At 33.0% G+C, this 18,338-nt stretch overlaps 3 protein-coding genes across 3 annotated transcripts; all 3 read left to right on the forward strand.

Annotated features, from left to right (window-relative positions):
• Positions 1 to 8,633: 8,633 nt before the first annotated feature.
• Positions 8,634 to 12,118, forward strand: LOC140973449 (3-ketoacyl CoA thiolase 1, peroxisomal-like). The gene is made up of 14 exons (XM_073436243.1): positions 8,634 to 8,733; positions 9,301 to 9,359; positions 9,437 to 9,521; positions 9,608 to 9,734; positions 9,850 to 9,948; positions 10,026 to 10,093; positions 10,177 to 10,284; positions 10,366 to 10,443; positions 10,526 to 10,658; positions 10,753 to 10,849; positions 11,279 to 11,402; positions 11,484 to 11,592; positions 11,688 to 11,771; positions 11,849 to 12,118. The coding sequence occupies exons 1-14, from the start codon at positions 8,638 to 8,640 to the stop codon at positions 11,956 to 11,958; spliced, it is 1,377 nt and encodes a 458-aa protein (XP_073292344.1). The 5' UTR covers positions 8,634 to 8,637; the 3' UTR covers positions 11,959 to 12,118.
• A 130-nt stretch (positions 12,119 to 12,248) lies between these two features.
• On the forward strand, positions 12,249 to 14,017 carry LOC140973450 (uncharacterized). Its single transcript, XM_073436244.1, has 4 exons — positions 12,249 to 12,798; positions 12,893 to 13,297; positions 13,370 to 13,592; positions 13,810 to 14,017. The coding sequence occupies exons 1-4, from the start codon at positions 12,775 to 12,777 to the stop codon at positions 13,827 to 13,829; spliced, it is 672 nt and encodes a 223-aa protein (XP_073292345.1). The 5' UTR covers positions 12,249 to 12,774; the 3' UTR covers positions 13,830 to 14,017.
• A 396-nt stretch (positions 14,018 to 14,413) lies between these two features.
• Positions 14,414 to 16,973, forward strand: LOC140973451 (uncharacterized). Its single transcript, XM_073436245.1, has 8 exons — positions 14,414 to 14,664; positions 15,176 to 15,256; positions 15,354 to 15,442; positions 15,582 to 15,656; positions 15,980 to 16,092; positions 16,177 to 16,254; positions 16,349 to 16,408; positions 16,496 to 16,973. The coding sequence occupies exons 1-8, from the start codon at positions 14,542 to 14,544 to the stop codon at positions 16,597 to 16,599; spliced, it is 723 nt and encodes a 240-aa protein (XP_073292346.1). The 5' UTR covers positions 14,414 to 14,541; the 3' UTR covers positions 16,600 to 16,973.
• Positions 16,974 to 18,338: the final 1,365 nt, after the last annotated feature.

Consider the following 18,338-nt stretch of genomic DNA (forward strand, 5'->3'; position numbering starts at 1 on the left):
GTGGTATGACCATGAGACTGCAAGAGATTTTCTGTGATGATTGTGGAGGTGAGCACTTCACGAAGGATTTCCAGAGTAGGAATCCTGATTATGTGCAAAATGAGGCACCGGTGAACCATGTGGAGACTCAGAACCGTCCTAGGAATGATCCATATTCCAACACATTTAATTCTGGATGGAAGCAACACCCAAATTTCTCATGGGGCGATCAAACAGTCAGGGTCGTCCACAAGGAGGCCAACAATATGAGAAGCAACCGATATATAGATCTGAGCCTCGAGAAGAAAAATCCAACTTAGAGCAGATGATGACTCAATTTATGTCAGCGACTGAAACTAGACTACAAAATCAAAATGCAGCTCTCAAAGGCTTGGAAACTCAGATAGGATAGCTGGCCAAGGTAATTTCGAGCAGAGATCCAGGCACCTTGCCAAGCAACACCGAGACTAATCCTAAAGAGCAAGTGAATGGCATTGAGTTAAGAGGTGTGAAGACTTTAAAGCCAAAGGAGGACACAAAAAGCCACTCGCAAGAGGAATAGGTAGAAACACACAAGGGTAAGTCTTCTAACTCTACACCTGCACCCACTACACAATCTAAAATTGTTATTCCTTTGTCTTTACCTACAGCATTGAAAAAATCTAAAATTGATGCGCAATTCGGTAAATTCCTTGAAGTATTTAAGAAATTGCACATTATTATTCTTTTTACTAATGCAAATACATAGTTATGCTAAATTTCTGAAGGACATCTTAGCATATAAGAGGAAGTTGGAAGATCATATGACTGTAAATTTAACTGAAAACTGCTCTGCATTGGTGCAAAACAAGATCCCACCAAAACTCAAAGATCCAGGGAGTTTTTCTATTCTTTGTATGATTGGTGATGTTTTTCATAAATCTTTATGTGATCTAAGTGCAAGTATTAACCTTATGCCTTTGTCTGTATTTAGGAAACTTGGATTGGGAGAGCCTAAGCCAACGAGGATGTCTTTGCAGCTAGCAGACAGATCAGTCAAGTATCCACGAGGAGTCATAGAGGATGTATTGGTGAAAGTGAAAAGGTTTATATTTCCTACAAATTTTGTGGTGCTTGACATTGAGGAGGATATGGAGATGCTAAGCGACGGCGATGGTGGCAGAGCTGACCCCAAATGCGGTAGTAATGAATCCTATGATTTCTTCTCATGTGAGAATATTCTCCCGTCCCCTTTTCTCAATGTCTTGGATCCAGTTAATATTGTTATTTTCATCATCGTTCTGAAAATTGCAAGAATGTAATTTTTCTGATTGACGGATATGACATCATTTGTACGTAAATTTTTTTTATTTTATCATATATTATGTTTGTTATTGTTAAATAAATAAATATATAATTACTACTATATTGAATATAATTTTAAAATACGTACAAATGATAATGACAAATCATGTCATATTGCCCGTCAATCACAAAATTACAACTATTTTCTTCTTTCTTTTCGCTTTTAGTACAATTATGCAAATAAAATGTCACCATAATAAATAAATTTTTTCCACACCTAAAATGCTCATTTTAATTTAAAATTAAAGATCGCTAACTGTTGTTTTCTCATTGCGAAATCAATTGATTTCGGAGATATTTGGCTTTTGTGTGATGGATATGATGTAACTGGTTCAATTTATATTTGGAAACTTTTTTAAAAATTTAAATATATATTTAATAAAATTTTATCATTATTTAATCTGGTAAATAAAGTTTTGATAGTGCAATATATATAGGTCTATAATACCTAGTTATTTATTTTGTTAAATTTTCTAGCTTTTAGTTATTAACATTATTCGGTGTAATATTGGTATTTCGAGGAATATTGGACTAGAATATTAAAAGATTTATTATATTAAAGTCATTTTTTAATCAAGTAGATGATCAAAGGTGTATAAGTTAAGACAAATGATCCTAATTTTATGTCATATTTGAGTATTATTTGACTTGTGACGACAGTTTTGACTCTAAATTGTGTCAATTTCTAGGTGGATATTCAGGAGATGGTTAACTTGAAGCAGGAGCCAAAAAGACAAAAATATAGGATCAATTTTGTTTGGTAAAGATGGCTTCCTTATTATCGATTTTCTTGAAAAAGTTAATAATCACTCCCATCGGTAGGGCCATCTAGCGGTTTACTGCATTGGGTCCAGCTGGGCCACCATCGCCCATAAGGTACTCTATCCTTCTCCACTGCCGACCGACACATCTCCGCCGACTGCACCAGCTACTCTGCCGACCACCACCTCTTTCACCCACCGTCTCGGGTATTTCTCCCTTTTACATTCTTGGAAATCCTTTTACATTCTTGAAAATTCGATGCACCAGATGGTTTGTGACATTCGATACTTTTTCTTGTTTTTTTTATCATATATTATGTTTGTTATTGTTAAATAAATAAATATATAATTACTACGATATTGAATATAATTTTAAAATACATACAAATGATAATGACATATCATGTCATATCCGTCAATCACAAAATTACAACTATATTCTTCTTTCTTTTCTCTTTTAGTACAAGTATGCAACGAAAATGTTACCATAATTAAAAAAAATTCACACCTTAAATGCTCATTATAATTGAAAATTCAAGAAAACAAATTGTTGTTTTCTCATTATGAAATCAATTAATTTCGGAGATATTTGGCTTTTGTGTGATTGATATGTTGTAATTGGTTCAATTTCTATTTGGAATTTTTTTAAAATGTAAAATATATTAAAGTCATTTTTTAATCAAGTAGATGATCAAAAGTGTATAAGTTAAGACAAATGGTCCTAATTTTATGTCATATTTGTGTTTTATTTGACTTGTGAGGACTGTTTTGACTCTAAATTGTGTCAAATTCGAGGCGGATGTTGAGGAAATGGTTGAAGCAGGAGCCAAAAAGACCAAAATAGAGGATTAATTTTGTTTGGTAAAGATGGCTTCCGTATTATCGACTTTCTTGAAAAAGTTAACAATCACTCGCGTCGGTAGGGTCATCAAACGGTTTATTGTGTTTGGGGCCAGCTGGGCCACCATCGTCGTCGGTCATAACCTACTCTATCTTTCTCCACCGCCGACCGACACATCTCCTCCGTCGACCGCCACCTCCTTCGCCCCACCGTTTGAGGTATTTCTCCCTTTTACATTCTTGGAAAGCCTTTTACATTATTGGAAATTCGATGGTCAACCCTACCGATATTCACAATAAAAAGTAATATTTTAGCTTAAAAAAGTAATACTTTTTCATGGATGATCCAAATAAGATATGCATCTCACAAAATACGACCCGTGAGAACGTCTCACACAATTTTTTGCCTTGATTGGATATCATATGATCATTTCTTTTCACAACACAGATGGAACGTTTTGTGCTGGATTTAAATTCTATTTTCGCAATTTTTTTCATGCAACATCCCTTAATCAGTTAAATTTTGCGGAAGCAAGCTAATAAATGTAAAATTTAAATTAATGTAGCTTTTTTAATAAAAAAAAAATTTAAATTTTCACCATTCTTGAACTTGCATACACTTGTATATTATTATTTGGTATATGTCTATGTATGTAAGTGCTTTTATATTTCCAATTTACTTATTATAAAAATAAGTAATCTTTTGCACCACATTTCTTTTTGAAAAAATCATTTTGGTTCGATAAAGATGGTAACATTCTCCACTTTCTTAAGCTAAGGGGGTAAAAGTAAGATGTTTAAACAAGATTAAAAATGTATAATGGTAAGTCTAGGTATATATATCGTAGACACAATACCATTAGACAACTACTTTTAACTGGAGTTATCTCTGTTGACTATGTAAAGTCAAAGGATAATATAGTGGATCCGCTAACCAAGGGATTAACAGAGAGTTAGTTGCAAAAGTGTCAAGAGGAATGGGGCTCAAGCCTATAGAATAAATTGATGTGAAAGAAAACCCAACCTACGTCGACTGAAGATCCCAAGAACTAGGTTCAATGGGACAACCAAATCGTACTGATTTGGTGGATTACTGTGTGGGTTATACCTAGCTCATTCCTATTATGAAACAGTGAATGTAGATGATAAGTTTACAGCTTTTAATGATTCTGATGAGAAGCAATATAGGATCATCTATGTAAGAGAGTGGGGCCGTTTCAAAAGAATTTCTAGGCTCAATTCTAGACCCTCTTGCAGAACCAGGAATGTGTTCATGACGAAAACGAACACAATCATGATAAGTGAATAGTATTAGGAAGAGTCATGTGTTAAGTATATCTTAATTCACACAAACGGCTGTACAGTTCAAAGACATCCGTCTACTGTTAGTTAACCAGTTAATTATTATGCTTTTACAAGGAAAGGTTCAAAGGGTAATACCTTCCTATCCTATGCAAGATTCAACTGCTGAACTTTATTACGAAAATCGTCGAATATCTTTCAATTTCCATTCATGTGAGGGAATGTTAGACTTAGAGCATTTAGCCTATTGGGCTTGTTCTTTTATGGGAAATTGGACAAGTAAGGCCTAGATAAGTAGATGGTAAGTGGGAAATGTCCCACATAGGAAAATAATCATAGCATTGGTGAGCTTATATTGAGTTACACTTTGTGAAGGTGTAAGAAAGATTGGTTAAGAGGCTCTCTCTCACGCACGCTGGCTCAGGGGGTGCAAATATCGGGCCCGATTTGCAATGAAAAAATGCTTGACTTGTGTGCAAGCGTACAAACGCGACCTGGGTGCGTCTAATGTCAAACCGATCAAGGCAAAATTTCCTTTTTCACGCGCGGGATGTAAACCTGAGAGGCGAGGAATAAGCTTTCTTGAAAAAAAAACTATGGGGCACGAAGCTTGCTGCTGAAAGGAAGAGAAAACGCTGTTGTTTTTATGTGAGGGTGCTGCTGGAAAAATGAAGTGGGTGGCCAAGATTATAAAATAGGTTTAAGGTTTAGTTTAGATGGTAATTAGGTTAAATAATGTGTACTAATGGGTCCTAATTAAAAGTTAAGTGGATAAAAGGGTTTTGAGCCTATTAATCATTAAAATAAACTCATCAAGCTCAAAAACACTCTCGAAAAATATTTTGTTTAGATACGTTTTGAAAATAATATCCGAAACCTCAAAAAGTCATCCGAATCGATAAAATTTGCATACCGGCTAAAAATATAACATGACGGGTAAAAATATCCAACCAAGGCCCATTTTCAAAAATCATACTTAAAAAAACCTCATACTAAATAAGTAAAAATAATTATTATATAAAAATATTGTTCCTGATTATCTCCGGTCTCCGTTACTCGTTCGAGCGCGGGATACAACTTAAAACTCTAATGCATGAAACTTTAAAATACCCATGCAATAACACCTAATCATGCAATATTCATGCATTAAATGCATAAAAATCATTGAACACATATTTTAAATAAAACCATAGATTGCATGCATTCAAGTTACGTAATTCGAATTTCCTGCACCTTACAAAAACAATTTATAAGCTATTTTTTAAGAACTTATAAGTTTTGTCAAACACCCTCTAAGATTGATATGAAATTTGATAGCCTAGATAAGGCTTGAGATTTTTTGGTTGAATATACTGGAAAAACAGGATACAAGAAATATAGTATAAAAATATAAATTAAATTAAGAAAAATTGATACAAGGAAAAATTACAACATAAAAAATAGTTCTAAAAAAAATTTAAAATTTGAAAAAATGGTAAATTTATGAAAAATCTTTCTGTCAATGTTTGAATTAAGATTCAGTACCTAACCACAATTTTTTAAGATTCAGTACCTGACAATACAATAATTTTAGTTTTAACTCTTTATAAACCCAAATTTACATTTTTGTATTTTTATTATTTAAATAAATATATAATTTTATTCACAAAATTACACGTGTCTTCTCCATCTAAAATATAATTTTTTTAAAAAATATTGTTTCTCAATTATCTAGAATAAGATTAAGTACTTATTTTATCCTCAAAAAAAAAAGATTAAGTACTTATTTTAGCATACAAAGTACCTATTATGAGGTTTCAGATTCTTGATTTTGCTATTTGATTATTCCAAATGTATAAGAAAATACTATATTTTCCAGTAATCACCACAAATTCAGTCATTGTTGGTTTTTTCATAAAAAATGCATTATGATAACTTATTCATGTCATTTTATTTTTAAAAAAACATAGTTTATCTCTCATCTTGAAATAAAATTAAGTATTTATTTTGACCTACAAAGTAACTATTTTGGAGATCCAGATGCTTGATTTGGCAGTTTGAATACTCCAAATGTGTAAGAAAATATTGGATTTTCGAGCGTTCACCATAAACTCATTAATTGTTGGTCTTTCATTGAAAATGCATTAAGATGACTTATTCATGTCATATAATTTTTGAAAAAACATAGTTTATCACTCATCATGAAATTAGAAAAAATGCTTATTTTTACCCCATAACTCATAAAGTACCTATTTTGGGGTTTCAGATATTTGATTTGGCAATTTGAATATTCAAATGTGTAAGAGAATACATGAGTTACAAGTAATATTAAGTGACTTTTGATGGTGTCATTTGTGAAGTTAAAATGTGATACCTAAATTGGTACAAACAGTATATAATTAGAGTCTACAAATACATGATTTTACTCCATAAATACTTATATCCAATTATTTGAGGATGTCAAAATATAGTTTGAAGCTAATATTGAGTGACATTGACGATGACGTTCGTGAAGTAAAAATGTGACACTTAAATTAATACAAATAAGACATAATTCGAGTCCACAAATACTTGATTTTAACATTTAAATACTCAAATTTGATTATTTGATGATGTCAAAATATATAGTTTGAATTTAATATTGAGTGACGTTTGATGATGGGATTTGTGAATTAAAAATATGGTATCTAAATTGGTACAAATAGTACCTAATTCGATCTCACATATACTTGATTGTACCTTTTTAAGATTCAATTTTAATTATTTTGGGATATAAAAAATATAGTTTCAAGTAATATTGAGTGACTTTTGATGTGTCATTTATGAAATTAATATGTGATACTAAATTGGTACAAAGAGTATCTAATTCGAGTCTGCCAATACTTTATTTTATTCCCTAAATACTAAAATTCAATTAATTTTTTATGTCAAAATATATAGTTTGAAGATAACATTGAGTGACATTTGATGATAATTATCGCACATGTATTATATAGATCAAACTTGTTATTAATTTGTTGTATTTAATATGTAACATGAAAAAAGAAATTTTAATTTATTGTTTTTTGACAATGTCTTTGAAATCGAGATTGAAACAAACCAAAAATATTATTGATAAAACGATAGTTGGTTAAATTTATTTAAAAAGCATACGAGTTCTTATATCTTATAAGTTGTTTCAGAGAACTTGTAAGCTATTTTAGGAGCTTATAAGCTGTGATGTCTTATTTTATAGTGCTTGAATGAACTTATTTTAAACAGCTTAAAGATGTTAATGTGTTGGGTATTATATGATCTTTTTATCGTCAAAATCACTAAAAATATATAATACTATGAGTTAATGTAAGTAGTTATATATATGAAAATAGTTTTATAATTTTAATATTTTAAAAGATAAATCTATTTTATGTTTATTTTTAGAAAAAATAATGTTTTTTGGAGAAAAAATATTTAATATTATTTTTAATGTTTATAAACAAAATGTTGATTAAAAAAATTTTAGCTAATAAAATATACTCAAAAAAGTATCAACACTTTGTTTTTTATATTATAATAAAAAGATAGAATAAAATCATATTTTAAATTTAATTAAAAAAGAAAATGATAAAGTTGAGATTTAAAGAGTTAGCATAAAATGGAAATTTAATAAGATATATAAAGATATTTTGGAGAAGTGAAATATAAAAATATGATATTGACAGCTTAAATAAACTGTTTGCAACTTTTTTACTAAACAAATTATGAGAGCTTATACGCTCTAAAATAATTTATAAGCTATTTTTTTAGAACTTATAAGTTTTGTCAAACACTTTCTAACATTGATATTAAATTTGATAGCCTAGATAAGACTTGAAAGCTTTTTGTTGAATATCCTGGAAAAACTAGATACAATAAATATATAGTATAAAAATATAAATTACATCAAGAAAAATTAATACAAGGAAAATTGACAAGATAAAAAATAGATTTTAAAAAAAAGAAAATAAAGAATTAAAATATGAAAAAAAAACAATTTTTTTTAAAAAAAATTATATATAAAAAAATTGCTTGTGACACTCACAACAAAAAGAAAAACAAAACTAAAAAAATAAATGAAAGAAAAAGCCAAAAATATATATTTTAAAAAACAAAAACCCAAAAAAAATTGATTGTGTACCCGACAGCAAGGGATCCGTTCGGGGGACGGAGAGGATGATATCATCAATTGTCCCTACTACACAACACTCCCACTCGTGAAAATCGTGGAAGGGAAATTTCTCAGCAATCGTTGCCCACTTTCACCGGCCAAAAGCGAGGCACAATACTTCAATTTGATTTCCTTTAAATTTCCTCGAGTAAATTTCTTGGTATTTCTTCTTGGAATTACTGAAAAGTTTCTCGATAATCCCTTTAAATTCTCGTTCTGGTTTGGTTTGATTACAGCAAGTCGAAAATGGAGAAAGCTGTGAACAGACAGAGGGTTTTGCTGGAACACCTACGACCTTCAGTCACTTCTTTTTCTCATCAGTCCCCTGAATCTTCTCTATACGTGAGTGTTTTCTTTTATTTTCTGTGGTGCTTTCATTTCATGAGCACTCGTGATTTCATTCATGTTTGGACATCACTGCTTGCTAGCCTTGTAGCATCTTCAAAAAAATATTAAATTATAGCTGGCTGTGAATTATGTTTTACACTGTAAAGCCAAGAATTAGTGGTGACAAATCTAATTCCTCTGCTTCATTTGTGCTGGATTCATTTTTTTGCCCAGATTTGGTTGAGACATGATTCAATGATCCACCTCGGTATCTTGGCCAAAATAATTATTTGTTCTGTTTTTTCAGTCTGGATCTCCAACTTTTTTTTATTGTTGTTCCGCTTATCTTTCACCAGCATGCATGAAAAAGATACGGGAGGCATTGATTTAAGAAATCTATAAGTCAACTCTGTCTTGTTGTTTCAAGTTATAGCATTTTGCCAAACCAGCATAAATACTTGCCCATGATGAGGCTCCCATGATCCTTTGCTTTTTAGAAATCGTCGCAAAAAATAATATCTTTAAACTTTTGATATTGGTTGTTTTTATCATTTATTTATTGCTTATTGATTTCGTTGATAGCGTTCGATTTGCTTTTCTGGGGAAAATTCTGCTCTTGGAGATGACATAGTCATTGTAGCGTGAGTCACCTCAAGCACTCATTTCTCCATTTGCACACAATACAATTGAATTTTACAATTATGTATGTGCCTTGCAGAGCTTATCGAACCGCCATTTGCAAATCTAAACGAGGGGGATTCAAGGATACCCTTCCAGATGATTTACTCGCCTCCGTGCTAAAGGTTAGTTTTTCAGTCCCAATTCCCAACAGAACAGTTCTGTTGGCGATATTTGCTTATTTTTTTATGGTATCTTTACCCAATTTCAGGCTTTGATGGAGAAAACAAACCTAAATCCTGCTGAGGTTGGAGATATAGTTGTAGGCACAGTTCTTGCTCCAGGTTCACTGAGAGGTATTGAGTGCCGGATGGCTGCCTTATATGCCGGTTTTCCTGGTAGTCATTGATTCTCTAGTTTCTTTTTATTTAAACATTTGGAGGGCTTTATTCGTTTACACCTTCTGGTTTTGTAGCTTGTACCTTACCCATTCAAATTCTCCACTCTCATCAGATACTGTACCTATCAGAACTGTGAATAGACAATGTTCCTCTGGTCTCCAGGCTGTGGCTGATGTCGCTGCCTTCATAAGAGCCGGATATTATGATATTGGTATGTGTGAATTTTGCTAACATATCACGATGATAAATCTTTTGCCTCTGTCCTTGATTATTATAACGTTGACAAAGGTGTTGCGGCTGGATTGGAGTCCATGACTGTCGACCGTTTGGACAAACTGGAGACAGTAAACCCAAAAGTAAGATAATTTTGAAATTTCTTTCATTGTCCACAAACAATGTTTGTATGGTGACAATTTCAACATGGTCATGTTCTTAACAGGTGGAGAGTTTTGCTCAGGCTCGTGATTGTCTTCTTCCAATGGGTATTACTTCTGAAAATGTTGCAGAAAGCTATGGAATTACCCGGAAAGAACAAGATCATGCTGCTGTGAGTTTTTTCCTTTGTTATTACATTCGCCCTGATATGGAATTTAAGGAAAATAATTTTTCCTTGGAATTGTATCAATAGGTTATCTCTCATCGACGTGCAGCTGCTGCAAGTGCATCAGGAAAATTTAAAGATGAAATAATTCCTGTTTTCACGAAGGTAAGGAATATACCTTAAACAACTCCATGTCTATTATTGTGGCTGAATCTTGTTATGGTTCTGGAATTAACACTCTCTGAAGATTGTGGATCCCAAAAGTGGCGAAACGAAGCCTGTTACGATCTCTGTTGATGATGGTATTCGGCCTAACACCAATATGAATGATCTGGCAAAGTTGAAGCCTGCATTCAAGAAGAATGGATCGACAACTGCCGGTAGTAAATAAAACAACAGCATCGTGTAAAATACTCTGATGGACGAGGACAACAATTATTTAGGGAGTTATGAGTGAAACTTTCATTTATCTAGGTAATGCGAGCCAAATAAGTGATGGTGCTGCAGCTGTTCTTCTCATGAAAAGAAGTTTAGCTATGCAAAAGGGACTTCCAATTCTTGGCATATTCAGGTAAAGTAAACATCCTCGAAATGTTTTTGCATGCATGTTGTGAAGGAAATTTAATTTCTAGTTCTCATTTTACTTGGAGTCGTTTTTTATTCTTGGAGAGGCATTGGTTCAAAATAGGAACATTTATGAGAAACACCATTCCAGTAACATTGGTTGCTTAATCTATTATGCCCCTACCACCTGGGTTCTTGCAAGCGAGACTGCAAAAAATAGACCATTATTATAATTGTCGTATGTCATCCTAAAAACATTAACCCAAATTGCCAGATAAATCAGTAAATTTTAATCTTATTAACCTTTATAAACTAGGCATACAATCTGATGTGGTAGAGGAGTATGACAACATTCTAGTTGACAAATATGTAGCCTAATAATGTGAGACAAGGATATTACACAATCTTACTCATCTTTTGTATGAAACACATGCAGGAGTTTTGCTGCAGTGGGGGTGGATCCTCGTGTTATGGGTATCGGTCCCGCTGTTGCCATACCAGCTGCAGTGAACTCAGCTAATCTCGATCTCAAAGACATTAACTTGTTTGAAATAAACGAGGTGATGAGTAACGATATCATGAATGTTCAACTTGTTTAGCCCAACTATTGAAGCATGCAAACTTTGGTATCCTACTTTCAGGCCTTTGCTTCCCAGTATGTATATTGCTGCAAGAAATTGGACCTTGATCCTGAAAATGTGAATGTGAATGGAGGAGCAATGGCACTCGGGCATCCCTTGGGAGTTACAGGTGAATGACTCACAGTTCTCCTTACCCTTCAATTATTATGAATGAAACTCATGTATTCACGAGTCATTAAACTCGCTTCCTTAACATCAATATAGGCGCCCGTTGTGTTGCCACGCTACTTCATGAGATGAAACGTCGTGGAAGAGACTGTCGTTTTGGTGTCATATCTATGTGCATCGGTATATCTACTTGCTATATACCGGTACCATATGATGTCCTTGAAAATAAACATCTGCTATGTTTCTTGTATTTGCAGGCTCGGGCATGGGTGCAGCCGCTGTTCTCGAGCGAGGGGATTGTGCAGACGACTTGTGTAATGCACGAGTGGCCAGTGAAAACAATTTCTTATCTAAAGACCCAATGTAACTATACTTATATACTACACCGGCAACAAATGGCTAGTTTGCTTGTTAAAATTGCATTGAATGAGTTGAACACATTGGAGTTTTAGCTTTTCAAAATATACAAATAACTCTATGATTAGCAACGTTATTGTATGTTAATCGATTTACTGGTTGGCTTTGGATCTCTCAAGTATTCACTAAACTTGACCTCCTGTTAGTGTCGGCTTTGACTTTGTCTGATCCACAAGAAAGTAAAATACATAATTAATGGACCCAATAATAGAACCAAAATATATAAATGTTAAATTTCTTCAAACATGTGTATGTGTATGTGTGTGTGAATTAAAATCCAAGACACTGACATATTCTACCTTCAACGTGGAATTAACAACTAAACAAGTTACAAATTATGATAAAAACTATTTATGTTTTTTTATAGAATTTTGATTTAAGTTTTCACGTCCAGGTCCAGATAATTTGCTTATAAAGCAAACCATTTTGCTCTCATCGCCTTGTTGGCTTACGATTTTGTAGATTCAGTCTCATTACCCCACATGCAAATATTCCTAGCCGAGAATTAAGAATCTTTAAAGAAATTGGGTTGTCCATTTGACCAAGAACATATTCTCTCGTGTTCGAATAATATACACACATGGATAACATGCAGGTGAGCTAGCCATGTAATTTCATCCAATATCAAATTAATCATATCACATGAAAATAGTGTGGTCCCTCGTTTGCTTTCAGTTTATAATGTGACAGATTCTTCAATGGCTCTCCAAAGGCAGATCGATCAATAACGTCACCAAGTGGCAAATTAATTCTGGTTTCATTACCAATGTGCTACAAGCTAAGTAAGATGGTATGGCCCTTCAAAACTCTATCTGGGATCTATTTGTTTCTTCATCGTGTACTGAATTTGAAGTTTTTGTTTCTTGTAAGATAAAACAGTGAAGCGTGCGGTGATTTCCAGTCAAGTGGGCAGATTGTGCTGCAAGAAATTGAATCTTTTCTATTTTTCACGAAGAAAATACATAATTCTGTTACAGTCTGGCCTTGGCTCTACACTGAATTCTATCCAATCGACGAAGAAAAAAGGAGAAGACATCATCATCGTTCAAGGATTAGGCATTACGCATGAGGCGGATACTGCAATTCATGTGGGAAACAAGGTGTTACCTATTACTGATACGACTCATCAATCATCGATAGCAAACGAAATGGATCTATTAACAAGTTTAGACATGAAAGAAAAGACAAAGGGCGATAAAACAAAGGCCTTTTCAAGGATGAAAGAGTTGCTGAGATGGGTAGCAGCAGCAGCCAAGGCTGAGAAAGGAGGAAAATACATTGGTAGAAAGGTAATGTATACACAGTAACTCTCACCCTTTAATTTTTGTATAAATATTCGTATGACCTTTTTTCCCCCTCAGGTGTTACATTTTAGGAGTAAATCAGCTTCAAAAGCAGTAGCAGATGATGATAAACTCAGCAATGAGTCTCCCAAAATCAGTTTTAGGTGGGAAGAGGAGAGCTGCTCCACCATTTCGTCCACATATTTCGCTATCTCTGTGGCTTCTGTGAACTCTACTCCTTTCCATGTTGGAGACCATTGTGTTGCAAAAACAGGAAACTGGATCACCACAGATTCAGAATGTAAGATAATTTTGCGCACACACACACACACACACTTGTATATATATATTTTAATTACTTAGACACCATTTGTTGCGAAGGACGAAACATTCGTTCACTTCATATCTTTTTATCATAATCAAATTCTACAAAAGATTTTAATAATAAATAATTATGTTATCCATATACATCCCACGAGCCAAACAATGTCTAATGCTTGGTTATGATAATTTGACAGTTGTGGTGCTGGAGTTGTGAAGATTGCAGTCAAGAATGTCAAACTGGGACGAAACCATTACTATGAGCCAAATGTATGAGTGATATTTGTGACACTCGAGGATTAAAATTAAGATATGATTGAAATTAATGAATTTTATTATATTGTTTGTGTAGATGGCACATTAGTGGTGAACTAATCAAGTTTCTTTAACCCTATGATATATAGTATGATGCGGTAATTACATTTATCTGAATACATTCAAGAAATCATTACAATTATATATTGCATGATCTTAAAAAAATAAAAAAAATACTTTTCAACTTTATATTTTATATAACAACCGTAAATGTGAAGTAATAATGCAAATAGTTCAACATATATGTTGTATGTGTAAAAAATAGATCGAGTATATATATTGATTTAATATTTATAATAAAAAATTATTATTATTCTAAAAAAGTATATATTATGTGAAATAAATATAAATTTAAAATGATGGATAAATTTTTTTTTTTTTTGGAAAAAAAATTCTTGAAAGCCCAATAAATATTTGGGCTCCAGTCTACTTAAAGGCAGGTCCGTGAATTTAAGCCCAAATTACGATTTAAGAGATGAACACGAGAGGGAGAGCAGAGGGTTTCTCTTTTTCCACTCTACTCTCCCAAAAACACTTCATTCATACACACATAAATCTGTCAAAATAAAGGTTGTAATACATTCTCTAGGGTTCCTGTTTCCCCCAAATCTGCAATGGATAGGTACCACAAGGTGGAGAAGCCGAAGCCTGGATCTCCTGTTAACGAGAATGAGATCCGAATCACTTCTCAGGGTTTGGTTCGTAATTATATCACATATGCTACCACCCTTCTTCAGGTACTTGTATCCGACGTCCTTTTTCTTGAGCTTATCTTCTTTGTTACTATTGTATTCATGTGTTGTTGCTTATTGTGCTTTTGATGTGACTTCCTTTTGCTTTTTTGGTTTCGTTTTTTTAAAAAGAAAATATTTTTACGGATGGGTATGGTTTCATTGCGTGGCTGCGATTGGAGGTTTGTTCCCCAGCGGATTTATCTTGGCTACTCCCGCTTCCAGGAGAGGAATGTGATATATAATAGGATATTTGGATTAATGTGTTTTTATTTATATGTATGACGCATACATGTATTAATAGATAGAGATGACATTGTATTATGATATATGATATAATACTAGAGTTTTTTGGGGAGAGGTGAAAATAATTAAATAGTTACTCTTTGTATTATGATTTACATAGTTACTCTTTGTATGCCATGTTTAATTCTTGACTACTGTGGACCAATAGAAATGTCTTTGATTGCCTAAAATTGAACTGTTAATGTGATTTTATTGTTAATCTATTTCTTAGGAGGGACGAGTGAAGGAGATTGTCTTGAAAGCAATGGGTCAAGCTATTAGCAAGACAGTAGCTATTGCAGAGATCATTAAGGTAGGTTTGTTATGAAGATTCTGTTTTCGTGTTGCTTTCTTTTCCCCTTTTGTTTTCAATGCAATGCTAAAAAATTATTGTGTTTCTTTGGAAATAGAGAAGGATTCCTCGATTACATCAGGACACTGCCATCAGTTCAGTGAGCATAACTGACACTTTTGAACCCATTGAAGAGGGTCTACAGATGTAAGTTTATCGGTTTCTCCCTATTTGTCCTCTGCAATTAACACTCACCAGTTATTATGTTCTATTGGATAAATCTTATACAATTATACGTGTTAGAGTAGGATTTCTTGTCTCTAATTTCGTTTAATTTTTAGTACAGTGTGGAGCAGACCCGCCATGTCTCCATGATTTCAATCACCCTGTCTTTGAAGGAGCTTAACAAGAATTCTCCCGGGTAATTGTTCTGCTCCGTTTGTCCAAGTAAAACATCTGCCGTGGTAGAAAGGGCATACATGATAATATGACAATATTTTTATATGATGCAAACAAGTTATAGTTTTTTTTTGCGACTATTGGTTTTTCTTTTCGCAATGTTCGTGTGCAAGCTTATTCTCGTGCTTTCCAATTTTTTTTATCATTGTGGCAGCTATTTTGGTTTTGTAAGCATGCGGAAACAAGTATAATGTTTCCCATTAACGGGTACTAGCATCTGAATACTTTCTGCAGATGTTTGTTCCTTGATGCGAAGTAACCTTCTCTAGATTATGTTTTATTTAGGTATCAAGCTCCATCTCATGTGGATCAATCTAGACAACAGAACAGTTATCAGTCGCAGCAACAACCTCCAAGACAACAACAAGCGCACATGGTGTACAACACGAGTTACAGAGGTAAAAAGTAACTGGAAATTGATCTGTTCCATATAATACCCATTGCCATCTCAAACCATTAATTTGGTGTTTTTTTATGTTTAGACACTTATGAACGAGGAAGAGGTCGTGGTAGGGGGAGGGGTCGTGGTTGGAACAGAGGTGGATACACAAACTACCAAGGTATTTCCTTCAATTGATCATGATATCTTATGATTTGAACAACCAGATTATCCTTAGTATTCGTCATTCATATACTGCACTTTCTTTTTTATAGATAATGGCAGATATTCTAACTGGGATCGAGGTGGTGGACGTGGTGATTGGGGTTATCATGGTCAGCATGTTTTTCCTTTTTGACTTCAAAATAGTGTTGATCTGATGTTCTGAAACTGGATAGTTTTTCATATCGATATATTGACAGGTGCTGGATATGGAAGAGGAAGAGGTGGAGTTGGTGGACGAGGTTATGGCCGGGATCGTGGAAGGATGGGTGTCCGCCCGGTGGGTGGTGGCAACCAAGCGTAGTTGGGATGTTGGTTTTCTGTTTTGCTCAAGACAAATGCTTGGCTTGGCTTCAGTTGGTACTGTGTTGAAAGCTTGTTTTGCATTTCATAAAAGTGTGGCTTCTTTACTTAAAAATGTTAGCAGCTGTGATATATGTTTGTTTATGTCTGTGAGCAAGCTTTGTTTAGACAGTATGTGTGATAATGAGCCAGAATCAACCATTCTGAGAACTGTTTGTTTTCTTGGGTAAAGTCAATTTCCCCCTAGATATCATGTTAGACCTGTAGTTATACTGCTAGGAAAATATTCTTTCATTTTATATTGTGTTTCAATCTTCGAAGAGAAAATACTTCTGATTAAATTGATGCTTGGTTGAGTGTTTCTTGATTTTTTATGTTGGAAACGGACTTAGCATTAAGTTTCAATTTTAGCATCTGTGAATGTTTTTCTCATGAGCGTCAACAGTAGTTTAATTTGTCTCATTTACATACAATATTCTTTGTTAAAATTATTATTATTTTCTGTTGTTTCTCTGCCCATTATCCATTCACGGGTGGGGATTGCACTTCTGTCGTTTTTTTATTCACCAATAAGTTCAATGATCACGTCTAGATTCGTTATTTCTCACGAGAATACATATTTATGGACAAAATGTTACCCATTTATGAGGATAAAATGGTATTAGTTGGGATTTAAGTCCAGGTTCAATCTTTTAATGTGACTCTTTGCTTCTATATATGTACATATTGACACACATATAGATATGGTGTTGTGTATAAAATAGTTGATAAATGCTAATTTCTAGTACTTGGAAAATTATATATTGTTATAGCTAGTTTCAAAATTCTTTATAAATCTCTCTCTAATTGAAACTTAAAGGAGAACAAGGTTATTTGGGAAAAGTCAAAAAGGATTTACCAAAAAGATCATTAATTTGCTGTCTTACAAGTGGCATGGTCATGAAAAATTTGAAGGCTCAAAATAATATATCATTAAAAAAAAGCATAGGATATAATAAAATATTAAAAAAAACTTGTACCTTGAAATTTACCTCAAGAAAATATCCTAATGTAGACTATTTAGCGTGTAGAATTCATGGCATTTGCCCGAGTCAAGAAGACGTGGAATGAAGAAAGGTGGAATTTTTTTTTGGTTAGGTTATATTCGGATGGATGGATGAATTTGAAATGTATAGATTTTGATTATATTTTATTATTAACAATAAAATAATATATGAAATATTAAATTTATATTGTATTTATTTATACATTAATTATATAAAGTAGAATTTTAAATATCCTCGTTACTGGGTGTTATTTTTCTAAAATGACAAGAATACAATTGAATACATTTGAAATACATGGATTTCTTTAGTGACATTTTTGACAGATTTCTCTAATTTATAATTTAAAATGCAAACTTCGTTTTCCCTTTTTTTTTTTGGGGGAAAAAAACTATTAGATGTATGGTTTTGACCAAAATGATTTCGAAATATTTTACAACTTAATAAATGTTACTTGTGATTTAATTACTATTACGTACATTAAATCATTTAGTTTGGTGGAAGAGATCATTTGGAAAACTATGAATCTATTACCTAGCTTCAAGAAAAAGATTTCCATGCTATTTAATTATATTCCGACAAATCGAAAGACATTGTAAGAATTCTAAATATTAAAACATCGTATAATGGCATTTGTAAAATAATTAAATAACTGATTGAGCATATTAAAAAAAATGATTTCTTTAATAGCAAAAAC

This window comes from Primulina huaijiensis, chromosome 3, assembly GCF_012295235.1.
Source record: "Primulina huaijiensis isolate GDHJ02 chromosome 3, ASM1229523v2, whole genome shotgun sequence".
Taxonomy (NCBI): domain Eukaryota; kingdom Viridiplantae; phylum Streptophyta; class Magnoliopsida; order Lamiales; family Gesneriaceae; genus Primulina; species Primulina huaijiensis.